At 53.9% G+C, this 15,808-nt stretch overlaps 1 protein-coding gene across 1 annotated transcript in view; it reads left to right on the top strand.

Annotated features, from left to right (window-relative positions):
- The first annotated feature begins 3,639 nt into the window (after positions 1-3,639).
- CEP70 (centrosomal protein 70) overlaps positions 3,640-15,808 on the top strand; it is a 60,429-nt gene continuing 48,260 nt past the window's right edge. The window contains exons 1-6 of the mRNA XM_075610077.1: positions 3,640-3,691; positions 4,118-4,737; positions 8,243-8,334; positions 10,215-10,311; positions 11,272-11,360; positions 14,936-15,013. Coding sequence (XP_075466192.1) covers positions 3,640-3,691; positions 4,118-4,737; positions 8,243-8,334; positions 10,215-10,311; positions 11,272-11,360; positions 14,936-15,013 — 1,028 coding nt within the window. The remainder of the gene's footprint in view (positions 3,692-4,117; positions 4,738-8,242; positions 8,335-10,214; positions 10,312-11,271; positions 11,361-14,935; positions 15,014-15,808) is intronic.

A 15,808-nucleotide genomic window follows, 5' to 3' on the forward strand; every position in this document is an offset into this window, starting at 1 on the left:
GACTCCTCCTCCCAGTCCCTACAGGCCATTCCCCTGACTGCCCCTTCTTTCTCCTCCTCTACTCTCCCTGACCTACCCCCGTTGTCTCCCACTTCTCTCTCTGCTCCTCCCCTCTCTCCTATTGATGTCTCCCTTTATAACCCCTGTCTGTCCTCTCTATCGTCGCTCTGCATAGTTCCTGTTTCCCTGTGTGTGCTGACCTATGTTGTGCGCCCTCTGAGTCTCTGCTGTATCCTGCTCCTGTGTTTACTTTGGATTTCCCTGGCTTTGACCCCTGCTTGTCCTGGATTACCCTGCTCTCTGTACCCCTTGAACCTTGCTAACGAACTCTACCTTGCTGCTCTCTGGAATCCTTGGACCTGGCTTTGTACCCTGACGCCTCTACTCTCTGGACCCCTGGACATTGGCACACGGACACGACCATTCTTACTTTTACTCCAGCAGACGTTGCAAGTATCATTAACCACTCTCTCTACAGGCCCAGCAACGCTATACCACACTCCGGGCGTGATCCCACTGCTGTGGGTGTGTGGTGTAATACCGTTCCCACCTCAGTACTGGGGTCTTGCCAGGTCTGTGGGCATACAGGCGTGACATTATGCAGAGCCCAACAAACGCAGACCCCCTGAGGTGGGTACAAGTATTTCCATAGAGGCCTTACAATTTCTTAGTAATCAGCTGTCCACTGTCTCCCAGCAATTGGCCAACTTTTCCCTTCAGGAGGGTTCCATGGCTTCTACGCCACCAGTGGCTACTACCTACACCAGCCCTGACCCTCGGATTCCCTCTCCTAATCGCTACGATGGGGACCCCCTCGCCTGCCGCGGATTCTTAAACCAATGTGAGGTGCAGTTTGAGATGGCCCCCTCCCTGTTTCCCACTGGTCGTACTAAAGTAGCATATGTATTCTCGCTTGGGCCTCCCCCCTATGGGAGCGCAAGAGCGAAGTAAAGCAAGACTACTCTCTATTCAGACGTGAATTTCAACTTGTCTTTGATACTCCCGCACGGCGCGAGACAGCCGCCTTCTCCCTTTTTCACATTTCTCAGGGCCGAAGATCAACTGCCAAATACGCCATCGAGTTCCGTACGCTGGCTGACGAAGTCCAATGGAATGATGAGGCTCTCACCGCCGCGTACTGGCATGGACTCTCAGATACGTTGAAAGACGATCTTGCGACCCATACCCGGCCTACGTCCCTGGAGGAGTTGATCACCCTGAGCGTACGCATGGATCAGTGTATGCAGGAGCGACTGCACAAAAGGCACTGTTCTCGTTCTTCTTCTTCTGTTGTTTCTCACAGGTTGCCTACAAAACCTCTCCTGGCCCTGGAGTCACCGGAACCGATGCAGGTCAGCAGTCAGCAACTTCAGGCAACAGAGAGAGCGCGGCGTCGCCTGAACAGACTTTGCTTCTACTGTGCCTCTTCGGAACATCGTCTCCAGAATTGTCCCTTGAAGCCGGGAAACGGGCACACCCATTAAAGGTAGAGGGGCTTCTACTGGGTACTGTCTCTCCTTGCCCCTCTCCTCCCGAAGCGCTCCCAAAGAAGTTTCTGCTTCCGGCCACGTTGGAGGGTCCGAACCTTTTCGTAAAGGTTGAAGCTTTCGTCGATTCAGGATCGGGTGGTAATTTCCTCTACCAGAAGTTCGCATTGGAGAATCAAATTCCCATGGTCAGAAGGAAGAGCCCCATTGGCCTCGAGGCCATCGACGGACGACCTCTCCAGCCGGCATTCATCATTTGGGAGTCTATTCCTCTTACATTGACCCTGGCTGATGGACATAAGTAGGTAATTATCTTCGATGTTTTTCAATCTCCCACAGTGCAAATTATTTTAGGATTGCCTTGGCTTCAACTCCACAATCCGCGCATTGATTGGTCCGGCGCTCTGCCTCTCCAGTGGCCCTCGTCCGCAGATGCTGTTCCTGCGGGGTCCCCTGTTGCGGTGCTTGCCGGCCTGGATTCCGTTTCTTCCAATCTATTGACCCTGCCTACCGTGTACCATGAGTACTTGGATGTGTTTAACAAGGTACAAGCGGAGGTTCTTCCTCCTCACCGTCCGTACGATTGTCCTGTCGACCTTATTCCTGGGACCGTCCTACCGAAGTCTAAATCTTATCCACTCTCCGTACCGGAGACCAAGGCCATGACCACCTACATTCAGGAAAATTTGGAGAAGGGATTCATCCGCAATTCTACCTCCCCCGCTGGGGCTGGCTTCTTCTTTGTGAAGAAGAAGGATGGATCACTGAGGCCGTGCATTGACTTCCGCGGTCTCAATAAGATCACGGTGAAGAACCGGTATCCCCTTCCACTTATTTCAGAACTGTTCGACCGTCTCCAGGGGGCCTCTATCTTCTCAAAACTCGACTTAAGAGGTACCTATAATCTCATTCGCATAAGGGAGGGAGACGAGTGGAAAACAGCATTTAACACACGTTCTGGACATTATGAATATCTTCTTATGCCCTTTGGGTTGTGTAACGCTCCTGCCGTGTTTCAGGAGTTCATGAACGACATATTTTGCGATGTATTGGGAACATTTGTCATAGTCTACCTAGACGACATTCTTATTTTTTCTAAAAATCTGGAGGAACACATTCAACATACTGTATCAAACTTGTGCTTTCCAGACTCCGTTCTAATCGCCTTTATGCAAAGATGGAGAAGTGTTTGTTCCACCAGGCTTCTACTGCCTTCCTGGGCTATATCATCTCCAGCCAAGGTTTTTCCATGGACCCAGAGAAACTGAAGGCTGTTCTCGATTGGCCGCTGCCTAATTCACTCAAGGCTGTGCAGCGTTTTCTCGGCTTTGCCAATTATTACAGGAAATTCATCAAAAAAAATTCTTCTATTGCTCTTCCCATCACCGCACTGACCAAGAAGGGCGCCGATGTCTCGTCCTGGTCTCCAGAGGTCATTCGTGCCTTTGAGATTCTCAAGAAGGCGTTTGTGTCTGCTCCCATCCTTCGTCATCCGGATACCTCCCTCCCCTTCACTTTGGAGGTCGACGCCTCGGACGTAGGAGCCGGCGCAGTCCTTTCCCAGAGGACTTCTCCCCAAGAGAAACTTCACCCCTGTGGTTTTTTTTCACGGAAATTTTCAGCTGCCGAAAGGAATTATGATGTTGGTAATCGTGAACTTTTGGCCATCAAATTAGCTCTTCAAGAATGGAGACACCTTTTGGAGGGTTCCAAAGAACCAGTTGCTATTCTCACTGACCACAAAAATTTGTTATATATTGAGGGGGCTCGTCGTCTGGGTTCCTGCCAAGCTCGCTGGTCACTCTTCTTTTCCCACTTCAACTACACCATCTCATATATTCGTGGTACCAAAAATGTCAAAGCGGACGCTCTCTCTCGTCAGTTCGCCACCGAAACCGAAGCTAAGGAAACCACGGAGCGTATTCTCCCTGCCAAGTGCATAATTTCTGCTAACAACTTCGATGTGTTGGACGAGATCAACAAAGCTCAAGCTCACTTTCCCAGCAGGTTCAGGGTACCAGAAGGACGCCCATACGCAGCTCCACGCTTTCGCCATAAAGTGTTACTTTGGGGTCATTCCTCTAGAGCAGCTGGTCATCCAGGCTTCAAAAGGACGGCAGATCTCATTAAACAGACTTTTTGGGGGCCTAAAATGAACCAAGACATTCTCGAATTTACCACCACCTGTCCTGTATGTGACCAGAGTAAGACACTCCATCATAAACCTTCTGGACTTTTCTTGCCCCTTCCCATTCCGGAACAACCCTGGAAACATATTTTGATGGACTTCATTGTTGAACTGCCCATTTCCAAAGGGATGAACACCATCCTTGTCGTAGTAGACAGGCTCTCTAAACAGGCACACTTTATCCCCCTCAAGGGTCTCCCTAACTCCGCCACTTTGGCTGACGTCTTCTCCAAAGAAATTTTCAGGTTACATGGAGTTCCCAGTTCCATTGTCTCTGACCGTGGATCTCAGTTCATCTCGAAATTCTGGCGGGCTTTCTCCCAAAGACTGGGTATCTCTCTCTTTTTTTCCTCTGGATACCATCCGCAAACCAATGGTCAAACTGAAAGGATGAACCAAACTCTTGAACAGTATCTAAGATGCTTCATATCGGACTCGCAAGATAACTGGGTGGACCTTTTGCCATGGGCCGAATTTGCCATAAATTCCCTGAAGAACGAGTCTACTCAGGAATCCCCCTTTTTTATCAACTTTGGTTTTCACCCCAGTAGCCTTCAACTCTTGCCTTCCCCTTCGGGCATTCCTGCGGCCGACTCTCATGTTGCCAATTTACAAGAATCCTGGAAAAGGATCCTCAAGACTTTACAAACTGCGGTTGCCAAACAAAAAACCAAGGCAGATCGTCATCGTCAAATGGGTCCTTCCTTCAAACCTGGCGATTTGGTGTGGCTATCCTCTAAAAATATAAGTCTCAAAACACCATCACCCAAATTGTCCCCTAGATTCCTAGGACCGTTCAAAATATTGGAGAAAATTAATTCTGTGGCTTATCGTCTCGACCTACCTCCCACAATGAAGGTTCCGTCCATGTTCCACGTTTCACTTCTTAAAGCCTTTGTTCCCAGTCCTCATTTTCCTGTTCCCTCTCGGAAACCCAATCCGGTGTCCACCCTGGGTCAACAGGAGTATGAAGTTCAGTCTCTCATCGATTCTCGCTGGTCCAAAAATAAACTCCAGTTCCTGGTACACTGGAAGGGCTATGGTCCAGAAGAAAGTTCGTGGGTACCAGCACGTCACATCCATGCCCCAAGTCTACTTCGTCAATTTCACCAACATTTTTCGCTCAAACCCTGGTTAGATCGCTCGGAGATCGATCCTCAAGGGGGGGATACTGTGATGCTGAAAATCCTCCCAGGGGAGGTGTAAACGCCGCACAGCCGTTTTGACAAAGGCCTGACGGGCCGAAACGCGTCAAGAGGATCCGTTTGCACTTTGTCTCATTAAAGTTTTTTTATGAATCACTGATCAGCCTTCTCTGAAGTTCTTGCTCCACGGCTGTGCGGCGTTTACACCTCCCCTGGGAGGATTTCCAGTACTCCAGTGCCTGCTGCCTGCACGCCGGGCTGCGTCTGGTGCACCTGCGTCCCCCTGCTATACCCGGATACACCGGCACTGCCGTCGGTCAGGTGACCACCCACCGCGATCGAGCGGATGTAGGGTTGGCGGCAGAAGAAAGTGCTGGCGGGCTGAGAGGATCAAGTCGTCAAGACACATTGCTAGCAGAGGGACATGCAGCATCTTCAAACCGGAGGATAGACCAGCCACTTCTCTACATCCCCCAGCTGTAAGTTATCTACTTTTATGTTTTCTCTAACTTTATTGTGCTTATGGTTAGCCAGTTGCAGAGATTTACATTTGTGAAGATTACACTGGGGGACTGTGGCGTTCGTTACCAACATTAACTGTTATTCAAGCACCAGTTCACAGCTGCAGTCATGTTTTCTGAGCGCCTGGTGGGTTAACTTGCTGTTTACCCGTTTCACATCCGGGATACTGTGATGGTTTAGGGGATTCCTTCCCCTTCTGTCTCTCCCTCTTTCCCATCTCCTTCCAATCCCTCTCCTCTTTCCCACTCTTTCCCACTCCTGTCCTGTTCCTTCTATCCCTCTGCCGTGGCTCCGCTTCTGTTTTTGCGCCGGCTGGCTCTCTGCGTCCGAGGATACAGTTTGCTCTCCTCGCTTCGGCTATGACCTACACTCAAGTCTCTGTCTGTCGCTGTCTGTGCGTTTCTGGTGGGACCCTTTAGACCAATTCGCCCCCTTTGGCCGTCTTTTTGAGGGAGAACGGCCTTACCTCAATTAATGCCAAATCGTGGCCCTTTCCACCCCGGTATGTCTGTCTGGGCCAGCCATGGTAACCAGACTTTTAGAAAGTTTGTACCAGTGTCGTTGACCAGACTTGTCAACTTCTCCATCTGGTAGACCGACCAAATCCGATTCCTAGCAATTAGTGGGATTTCATTTTGTTTCCATCGTGCTGCGATCTCCCCTCGTACCGCCATCGCAAAGTGCGCTACTAGTTTATTTTCGCCTCTGGAAAGCCCTTTATTCGGCCTGTTCAGGTGGAACAGCCATGGCTCCATTGGTATGAATTTGCCTAGGATCTTATTCAGCCAATCTTTAATTGATTCCCAGACTGGGACAATCTTGGGGCAAGACCACAGCATGTGTAACAGGTCTGCATGCTGTCCACATTGCCTTGGGCACAATGGGGAGTAACTGGGCAGAAATGTATACAATTTTGTGGGGGTGTGGTAGCATCGCATCATAACCTTATATGCGTTCTCCCTTAAGGGCGTGCACATGGAGCTTTTAGATGTCGCCTTTTAGAACTCCTCTAGTTCTAGTATCTCCCCCAAGTCGTGTTCCCACCTAGTCATATATCCTGTTTTGTCCGTCACTGTCGCACTAGAACCGGTTACTTCCTTGTACATCTTCGATGTAAGTCCCTTAGTGGATGTCCCTGATCGACAGAGCTTTTCGAAATTCGTCAAAGGGGTTTGGGGCTGGATTGTCTGGTAGAATGCTCTAATCTGGAGGTATCTGAAAGCTTGCTGTTTTTGAGTAATGGTATAACGGTTGCATGCTTGAAGGAGGATGGAAAGGTACCAGAGTAGAGGGAAGTGTTAAAAATGTGTGTGATCATAGGGATTATAGAAGGAGCAAGAGGTTTTAGGAGATGGGAGGGAATGGGCTCAAGAGGGCAAGTGGTAGAGGGAGAAGAGGAGATCAGCAGTGACACATCCTCCTCCGAGATAGCGGAAAAAGAGTCACGAAAGGCAGGAGGAGAGTTGGGAAGCAGAGTGGGATGGGAGGAGTACTGTTGAAGGCCAATAGAAGAGGTTAGAGAAAGAAAGCGGGAAGCCCAAGGGAAAGAGGGGTCATCAATGTGGCAGTTGAAGTCCCCAAGGAGAAGAACAGGGGAGTCTGAGGAGAGAAAAAAAGTGAGCCAGGATTCAAAGTGAGAGAGAAAGGCAGAAGGGGGATGAGTAGAGGAAGGTGGGCGATAGATGACCGCCACATGGACAGGGAGAGGAGAGAAGATCTGGACTGTGTGAACCTCAAAGGAGGGAAAAGCAAGAGGGAGGAATAGGAACGGTTCGGTAGCGGCAGAGAGAGGAGATCAGGAGCCCCACGCCTCTACCCCTGCCATCAGGGGCGGAGTGTGGGAGAAGGAAAGGCCACCATAGGAGAGGGCAGCTTCGAGAGCAGAGTCAGTCTGAGTGAGCCAGGTCTCAGTTATAGCAAAGAGAAGCAGAGAGTGAGAGAGAAAAAAGTCATGTACAGAGAGGAACTTGTTAGAAAGGGAGCGAGCATTCCAAAGGGCACAGGAGAAAGGGAGAGAGGAGGGAGGGTGGCAGGGGATGGGAGAGAGGAGGGAGGGTGGCAGGGGATGTGTATGAGGTTAGAGGGGTTGACACCTGAAGGAGTAGAAGTTGCAATTGGCAGGCGAGGACGAGAGCATGTAGAAATAAGGCAGGGACCAGGATTGGGAGAGATATCCTCAGAAGCGAGGAGGAGAAGCATGGATAGAAAGAGAATGTGTGAGGAGGATTTGTAGGGGTGTGTTTTAGTGCAGGAGGTATAGCTGTGGGGGTGACAGAGGGCGCAGGTAAGAAAAGAGTTCATGTGAACTGAGAAGTGGGGAAGGAAGGAGAGATGGAGATATGTGAATGGAGTTAGAGACATAAGGAGACTGGTGGAAGGAAGTGCATAATGTGAAAATAAGTGCGGTTACAGCAAATATAAAAAGTAAAGGCGGCATCACAGCAATAGTAACGCGCCGAGATGTGCAGTTTGGGATAGATAATATTCTCCTTTCCAGCGTAGATCAAATGCAGGAATCAGAAGCAGTAGGAGTTGCCCACTTTTTCCACTTCTTTTTAAACTTCATATCTACTTTAAAGATTTCTACTTCAAAGCATTTTTGCTTAGGAGCATGGCTGCAGGCAGCATTGGCTGTTGTGAGATTACTTATATACTTTTACAAAGTCACCTGGCTGGCCCAACCAACTTAATTAGCACATGTGCGGGACGTTAAAGCAAATGGTTTGAAAGATGAATTAAATTAAGACACAGCAGGGTATGATGATTGCAGGACAGACAGACAAGTTGAGATATGTTTTTACCTAAATTGAACTAAATAGACAGCGGGTATGATGATTATTGTGAAGCTCCCGGCTCGTACACAAGACACCGACGCTGAGAATGCGCCGGACTGATCATTGTCTGACTCCGGATCCGCGTCTTCATCTTGCAGGATTCTCGATGTTATTGATGGATACGAGAGGCGAGTGAGCCTCCTGCAGAAGGAGCTCAGGTGAGTAATACGGGGGGCGAGTGTGCCTCCTGCAGAAGGAGCTCAGGTGAGTAATACGGGGGGCGAGTGAGCCTCCTGCAGAAGGAGCTCAGGTGAGTAATACGGGGGCGAGTGAGCCTCCTGCAGAAGGAGCTCAGGTGAGTAATACGGGGGGCGAGTGTGCCTCCTGCAGAAGGAGCTCAGGTGAGTAATACGGGGGGCGAGTGTGACTCCTGCAGAAGGAGCTCAGGTGAGTAATACGGGGGGCGAGTGTGCCTCCTGCAGAAGGAGCTCAGGTGAGTAATACGGGGGGCGAGTGTGCCTCCTGCAGAAGGAGCTCAGGTGAGTAATACGGGGGGCGAGTGAGCCTCCTGCAGAAGGAGCTCAGGTGAGTAATACGGGGGGCGAGTGAGCCTCCTGCAGAAGGAGCTCAGGTGAGTAATACGGGGGGCGAGTGAGCCTCCTGCAGAAGGAGCTCAGGTGAGTAATACGGGGGGCGAGTGTGCCTCCTGCAGAAGGAGCTCAGGTGAGTAATACGGGGGGCGAGTGAGCCTCCTGCAGAAGGAGCTCAGGTGAGTAATACGGGGGGCGAGTGAGCCTCCTGCAGAAGGAGCTCAGGTGAGTAATACGGGGGCGAGTGTTCCCTCCTGCAGAAGGAGCTCAGGTGAGTAATACGGGGGGCGAGTGTGCCTCCTGCAGAAGGAGCTCAGGTGAGCAATACGGGGGGCGAGTGAGCCTCCTGCAGAAGGAGCTCAGGTGAGTAATACGGGGGGCGAGTGTGCCTCCTGCAGAAGGAGCTCAGGTGAGTAATACGGGGGCGAGTGAGCCTCCTGCAGAAGGAGCTCAGGTGAGTAATACGGGGGGCGAGTGAGCCTCCTGCAGAAGGAGCTCAGGTGAGTAATACGGGGGGCGAGTGTGCCTCCTGCAGAAGGAGCTCAGGTGAGTAATACGGGGGGCGAGTGTCTCTCCTGCAGAAGGAGCTCAGGTGAGTAATACGGGGGGCGAGTGAGCCTCCTGCAGAAGGAGCTCAGGTGAGTAATACGGGGGGCGAGTGTGCCTCCTGCAGAAGGAGCTCAGGTGAGTAATACGGGGGGCGAGTGAGCCTCCTGCAGAAGGAGCTCAGGTGAGTAATACGGGGGGCGAGTGAGCCTCCTGCAGAAGGAGCTCAGGTGAGTAATACAGGGGGCGAGTGAGCCTCCTGCAGAAGGAGCTCAGGTGAGTAATACGGGGGGCGAGTGTCCCTCCTGCAGAAGGAGCTCAGGTGAGTAATACGGGGGGCGAGTGTCTCTCCTGCAGAAGGAGCTCAGGTGAGTAATACGGGGGGCGAGTGAGCCTCCTGCAGAAGGAGCTCAGGTGAGTAATACGGGGGGCGAGTGTGCCTCCTGCAGAAGGAGCTCAGGTGAGTAATACGGGGGGCGAGTGTGCCTCCTGCAGAAGGAGCTCAGGTGAGTAATACGGGGGGCGAGTGTCTCTCCTGCAGAAGGAGCTCAGGTGAGTAATACGGGGGGCGAGTGTCTCTCCTGCAGAAGGAGCTCAGGTGAGTAATACTTGCTGGAACGACATTGTATTGTATGTCTTTATTTATATAGCGCCATTAATGTACATAGCGCTTCTCAGCAGTAATACACGTGGTAATCAAATAAATAACAGATAATATAAATAACAGATCATGGGAATAAGTGCTTCAGACATAAAAGTAACATTAAGGAAGAGGAGTCCCTGCCCCGAGGAGCTTACAGTCTAACTGGCATGTTTGTAGGTAAATGCCATTTCATCGCCATTACTTTGTTGATCCCGCCCCTGCGCTGAGTTCCTCTGTGTGCGGTTATATCCATGTTATTATGGTGCTTTGCTGAGCCGGTGTATAAACCTCCCGCGTGTAACCGTATATACATTGCCAGGAAACACCAGGCTAGCGACGTCCCGGTGAGGGACCGAAAACAGTCACAGGAATCTTTGGATCTGGACACCACCCCGAATTACAAAGCCCTTCTGAAGGTGACACTCAAACCCCCCCCCCTCCAATCCCCCCTCCACTCCCCCTCCACTCCCCCCTCCTCCCACCTCCTTCTCCCACTCCCACCTCCTTCTCCCACTCACTCCTCCCTCCGCTCTCCCACTCCCCCTTCTCCCCTCTCAATCCCACTCACTCCTCCCTCCGCTCTTCCACTCACTCCTCCCTCCGCTCTTCCACTCACTCCTCCCTCCGCTCTCCCACTCCCCCTTCTCCCCTCTCAATCCCACTCACTCCTCCCTCCGCTCTCCCACTCCCGCCTCTCCCCTCTGCTCTCCCGCACCCTCTGCCCTCCTCCGCTCCCCTCCGCTCCCCTCCGCTCCCCCCCCGCTCCCCCGCTCTTCCGCCCTCCCGCTCCCCCGCTCCCTCCCGCTCTTCCGCCCTCCCTCTCCCTCCGGCCTCCCTCCGCCCTTCCGCTCCCTCCGCCCTCCTGCCTCCTCCGCCCTCCCGCCTCCCGCTCCCTCCGCTCTCCCTCCCGCTTTCCCGTTCCCTCCGCCCTCCCTCCGCCCTCCCTCCTCCCTCCGGCTCTCTCCCGCTCCCTCCCGCTCTCTCCCGCTCCCTCCCGCTCCCTCCTGCTCTCTCCCGCTCCCTCCACCCTCCCTCCGCCCTCCTGCTCTCTCCCGCTCCCTCCGACCTCCCTCCGCCCTCCCTCCTCCCTCCGGCTCTCTCCCGCTCCCTCCCGCTCCCTCCCGCTCTCTCCCGCTCCCTCCCGCTCTCTCCCACTCCCTCCCGCTCTCCTGCACATTCCTTTGGAAACTCTTTAAATGAAAGTCCCACGTGTGGCACATTCACAGGTCTCAGGCAGCTCTGCATCTCTGCCATTCCCCATTATCTCTTGGCATATAGTGCTTCCTCTGCAGCCGGGGATTGTGGGCAATGACCTACAAATGAGTGTCCCCTTTTGCTTCTTGTCCATTTTAACATGGACCCCCGGTGTGTTTAAGTCTTACCAGGAACAGGTGAGGGAAGCGAAGGAGAAGATAGAACAGCTGGTGCGAGAGAATGCCGATATCCGGGAGGAGCTGGCGAGCCGGTGAGAAGCTGCACGGTCACTGCGCGTACACGCTGCGTACACGACAGAGCCGCGTACACGCTGCGTACAGGGCAGAGAGCCGCGTACACGCTGCGTACAGGGCAGAGAGCCGCGTACACGCTGCGTACAGGACAGAGCCGCCTACACGCTGCGTACAGGGCAGAGCCGCGTACACGCTGCGTACAGGGCAGAGCCGCATACACGCTGCGTACAGGACAGAGCCGCGTACACGCTGCGTACAGGACAGAGCCGCGTACACGCTGCATACAGGACAGAGAGCCGCGTACACGCTGCGTACAGGACAGAGCCGCGTACACGCTGCGTACAGGGCAGAGAGCCGCGTACACGCTGCGTACAGGACAGAGCCGTGTACACGCTGCATACAGGACAGAGAGCCGCGTACACGCTGCGTACAGGACAGAGCCGCGTACACGCTGCGTACAGGACAGAGAGCCGCGTACACGCTGCGTACAGGACAGAGAGCCGCGTACACACTGCGTACAGTACAGAGCCGCGTACAGGACAGAGAGCCGCGTACACGCTGCGTACAGGACAGAGCCGCGTACACGCTGCGTACAGGGCAGTGAGCCGCGTACACGCTGCGTACAGGGCAGAGAGCCGCGTACACGCTGCGTACAGGACAGAGCCGTGTACACGCTGCATACAGGACAGAGAGCCGCGTACACGCTGCGTACAGGACAGAGCCGCGTACATGCTGCGTACAGGACAGAGAGCCGCGTACACGCTGCGTACAGGACAGAGCTGCGTACAGTACAGAGCCGCGTACAGGACAGAGAGCCGCATACACGCTGCGTACAGGACAGAGAGCCGCGTACACGCTGCGTACAGGACAGAGCCGCGTACACGCTGCGTACAGGGCAGTGAGCCGCGTACACGCTGCGTACAGGGCAGAGAGCCGCGTACACGCTGCGTACAGGACAGAGCCGTGTACACGCTGCATACAGGACAGAGCCGTGTACACGCTGCATACAGGACAGAGAGCCGCGTACAGGACAGAGCCGCGTACACGCTGCGTACAGGACAGAGAGCCGCGTACACGCTGCGTACTGGACAGAGAGCCGCGTACACACTGCGTACAGGACAGAGCCGCGTACACGCTGCGTACAGGACAGAGAGCCGCGTACACGCTGCGTACAGGACAGAGAGCCGCGTACAGGCTGCATACAGGACAGAGAGCCGCGTACACGCTGCGTACAGGGCAGAGCCGCGTACACGCTGCGTACAGGACAGAGAGCCGCGTACACGCTGCGTACAGGACAGAGCCGCGTACACGCTGCGTACAGGGCAGAGCCGCGTACACGCTGCGTACAGGACAGAGAGCCGCGTACACGCTGCGTACAGGGCAGAGAGCCGCGTACAGGACAGAGCGCATACACGCTGCGTACAGGACAGAGAGCCGCGTACACGCTGCATACAGGACAGCCGCGTACACGCTGCGTACAGGACAGAGAGCCGCGTACACGCTGCGTACAGGACAGAGCCGCGTACAGGACAGAGCCGCGTACACGCTGCGTACAGGACAGAGCCGCGTACACGCTGCGTACAGGACAGAGCCACGTACACGCTGCGTACAGGACAGAGAGCCACGTACACGCTGCGTACAGGGCAGAGAGCCGTGTACACGCTGCGTACAGGACAGAGAGCCACGTACACGCTGCGTACAGGACAGAACCGTGTACACGCTGCGTACAGGACAGAGAGCCGCGTACACGCTGCGTACAGGGCAGAGAGCCGCGTACACGCTGCGTACAGGGCAGAGAGCCGCGTACACGCTGCGTACAGGACAGAGCCGCGTACACGCTACGTACAGTGCAGAGAGCCGCGTACACGCTGCATACAGGTCTGAGCCGCGTACAGGGCAGAGAGCCGCGTACACGCTGCGTACAGGACAGAGAGCCGCGTACACCCTGCGTACAGGACAGAGCCGTGTACATGCTGCATACAGGACAGAGCCGCGTACACGCTGCGTACAGGGCAGAGAGCCGTGTACACGCTGCATACAGGACAGAGCCGCGTACACGCTGCGTACAGGGCAGAGAGCCGTGTACACGCTGCATACAGGACAGAGCCGCGTACACGCTGCGTACAGGGCAGAGAGCCGTGTACACGCTGCATACAGGACAGAGCCGCGTACACGCTGCGTACAGTGCAGAGAGCCGCGTACACGCTGCATACAGGGCAGAGAGCCGCGTACACGCTGCATACAGGGCAGAGCCGCGTACACGCTGCGTACAGGGCAGAGAGCCGCGTACACGCTGCGTACAGTACAGAGCCGCGTACAGGACAGAGAGCTGTGTACACACTGCGTACAGGGCAGAGAGCCGCGTACACGCTGCATACAGGACAGAGCCGCGTACACACTGCGTACAGGACAGAGAGCCGTCGGACAGGACAGAGAGCCGTCGGACAGGACAGAGAGCCGTCGGACAGGACAGAGAGCCGTCGGACAGGACAGAGAGCCGTCGGACAGGACAGAGAGCCGTCGGACAGGACAGAGAGCCGTCGGACAGGACAGAGAGCCGTCGGACAGGACAGAGCGCCGTCGGACAGACGCAGTCCTCCTCGTGCGGTTACAAATGTGAACTTGATCTAAACCAACAAGTCAAATGTAACTTATACTGTCCTGTAATGATGCGCTGTCTCACCTGTCTCTTCTTCCTTTCTCTCTCTCTCGCTTGTCTCGCTCTCTCTCGTCTCTCTCTCTCGCGCTTGTCTCTCTCTCCTTCCTTTCTTCCTTCCTCTCTCTCTCTCTCTCTCGCGCGCTTGTCTCGCTCTCTCTCTCGCGCTTGTCTCGCTCTCTCTCTCGCGCTTGTCTCGTCTCTCTCTCTCGCGCTTGTCTCTCTCTCCTTCCTTTCTTCCTTCCTCTCTCTCTCTCTCTCTCGCGCTTGTCTCGCTCTCTCTCGTCTTTCTCTCTCGCGCTTGTCTCTCTCTCCTTCCTTTCTTCCTTCCTCTCTCTCTCGCGCTTGTCTCTCTCTCTCGCGCTTGTCTCTCTCTCTCGCGCTTGTCTCTCTCTCTCGCGCTTGTCTCTCTCTCTCGCGCTTGTCTCTCTCTCTCGCGCTTGACTCTCTCTCTCGCGCTTGTCTCTCTCTCTCTCTCTCGCGCTTGTCTCTCTCTCTCTCTCTCGCGCTTGTCTCTCTCTCTCTCTCTCGCGCTTGTCTCTCTCTCTCTCGCGCTTGTCTCTCTCGCGCTTGTCTCTCTCGCGCTTGTCTCTCTCTCGTTCTCGTCTATCTCTCTCTCTCTCTCTCTCTCTCGCGCTTGTCTATCTCTCTCGCGCTTGTCTCTCTCTCTCTCTCGCGCTTGTCTCTCTCTCTCTCTCTCTCTCGTGCTTCTCTCTCGCTCTCTCTCTCTCTCGCTCTTGTCTCTCTTTCTCTTGTCTCTCGGTCTCGCTCGCTCTTGTCTCTCGCTCTCGCTCGCTCTTGTCTCTCGCTCTCGCTCGCTCTTGTCTCTCGCTCTCGCTCGCTCTTGTCTCTCGCTCTCGCTCGCTCTTGTCTCTCGCTCTCGCTCGCTCTTGTCTCTCGCTCTCGCTCTTGTCTCTCGCTCTCGCTCGCTCTCAGACCCACCTGCATGGAATTGAAGCTCTGTGTGCAGCAGGTTAGGAGGTTGGAGAGAATCGTCCTGCAGAATAACCTCAGGTTAATGTGCGCTCTAATCCTGTGGGAGACGGTAATATGCGCTCTAATCCTGTGGGAGACGGTAATATGCGCTCTAATCCTGTGGGAGAGTGTAATATGCGCTCTAATCCTGTGGGAGAGTGTAATATGCGCTCTAATTCTGTGGGATACTGTAATATGCTCTCTAATCCTGTGGGAGAGTGTAATATGCGCTCTAATTCTGTGGGAGACTAATATGCGCTCTAATCCTGTGGGAGAGTGTAATATGCTCTCTAATCCTGTGGGAGAGTGTAATATGCTCTCTAATCCTGTGGGAGACTGTAATATGCGCTCTAATTCTGTGGGAGACTGTAATATGCTCTCTAATCCTGTGGGAGAGTGTAATATGCGCTCTAATCCTGTGGGAGACTGTAATATGCGCTCTAATCCTGTGGGAGACTGTAATATGCGCTCTAATCCTGTGGGAGACTGTAATATGCGCTCTAATCCTGTGGGAGACTGTAATATGCGCTCTAATCCTGTGGGAGAGTGTAATATGCGCTCTAATCCTGTGGGAGAGTGTAATATGCGCTCTAATCCTGTGGGAGAGTGTAATATGCGCTCTAATCCTGTGGGAGACTGTAATATGCTCTCTAATCCTGTGGGAGAGTGTAATATGCGCTCTAATCCTGTGGGAGACTGTAATATGCGCTCTAATCCTGTGGGAGAGTGTAATATGCGCTCTAATCCTGTGGGAGAGTGTAATATGCTCTCTAATCCTGTGGAAGAGTGTAATATGCGCTTTAATCCTGTGGGAGAGTGTAATATGCTCTCTAA

This window comes from Ascaphus truei, chromosome 7 (genome assembly GCF_040206685.1).
Source record: "Ascaphus truei isolate aAscTru1 chromosome 7, aAscTru1.hap1, whole genome shotgun sequence".
Classification (NCBI taxonomy): Eukaryota; Metazoa; Chordata; class Amphibia; order Anura; family Ascaphidae; genus Ascaphus; species Ascaphus truei.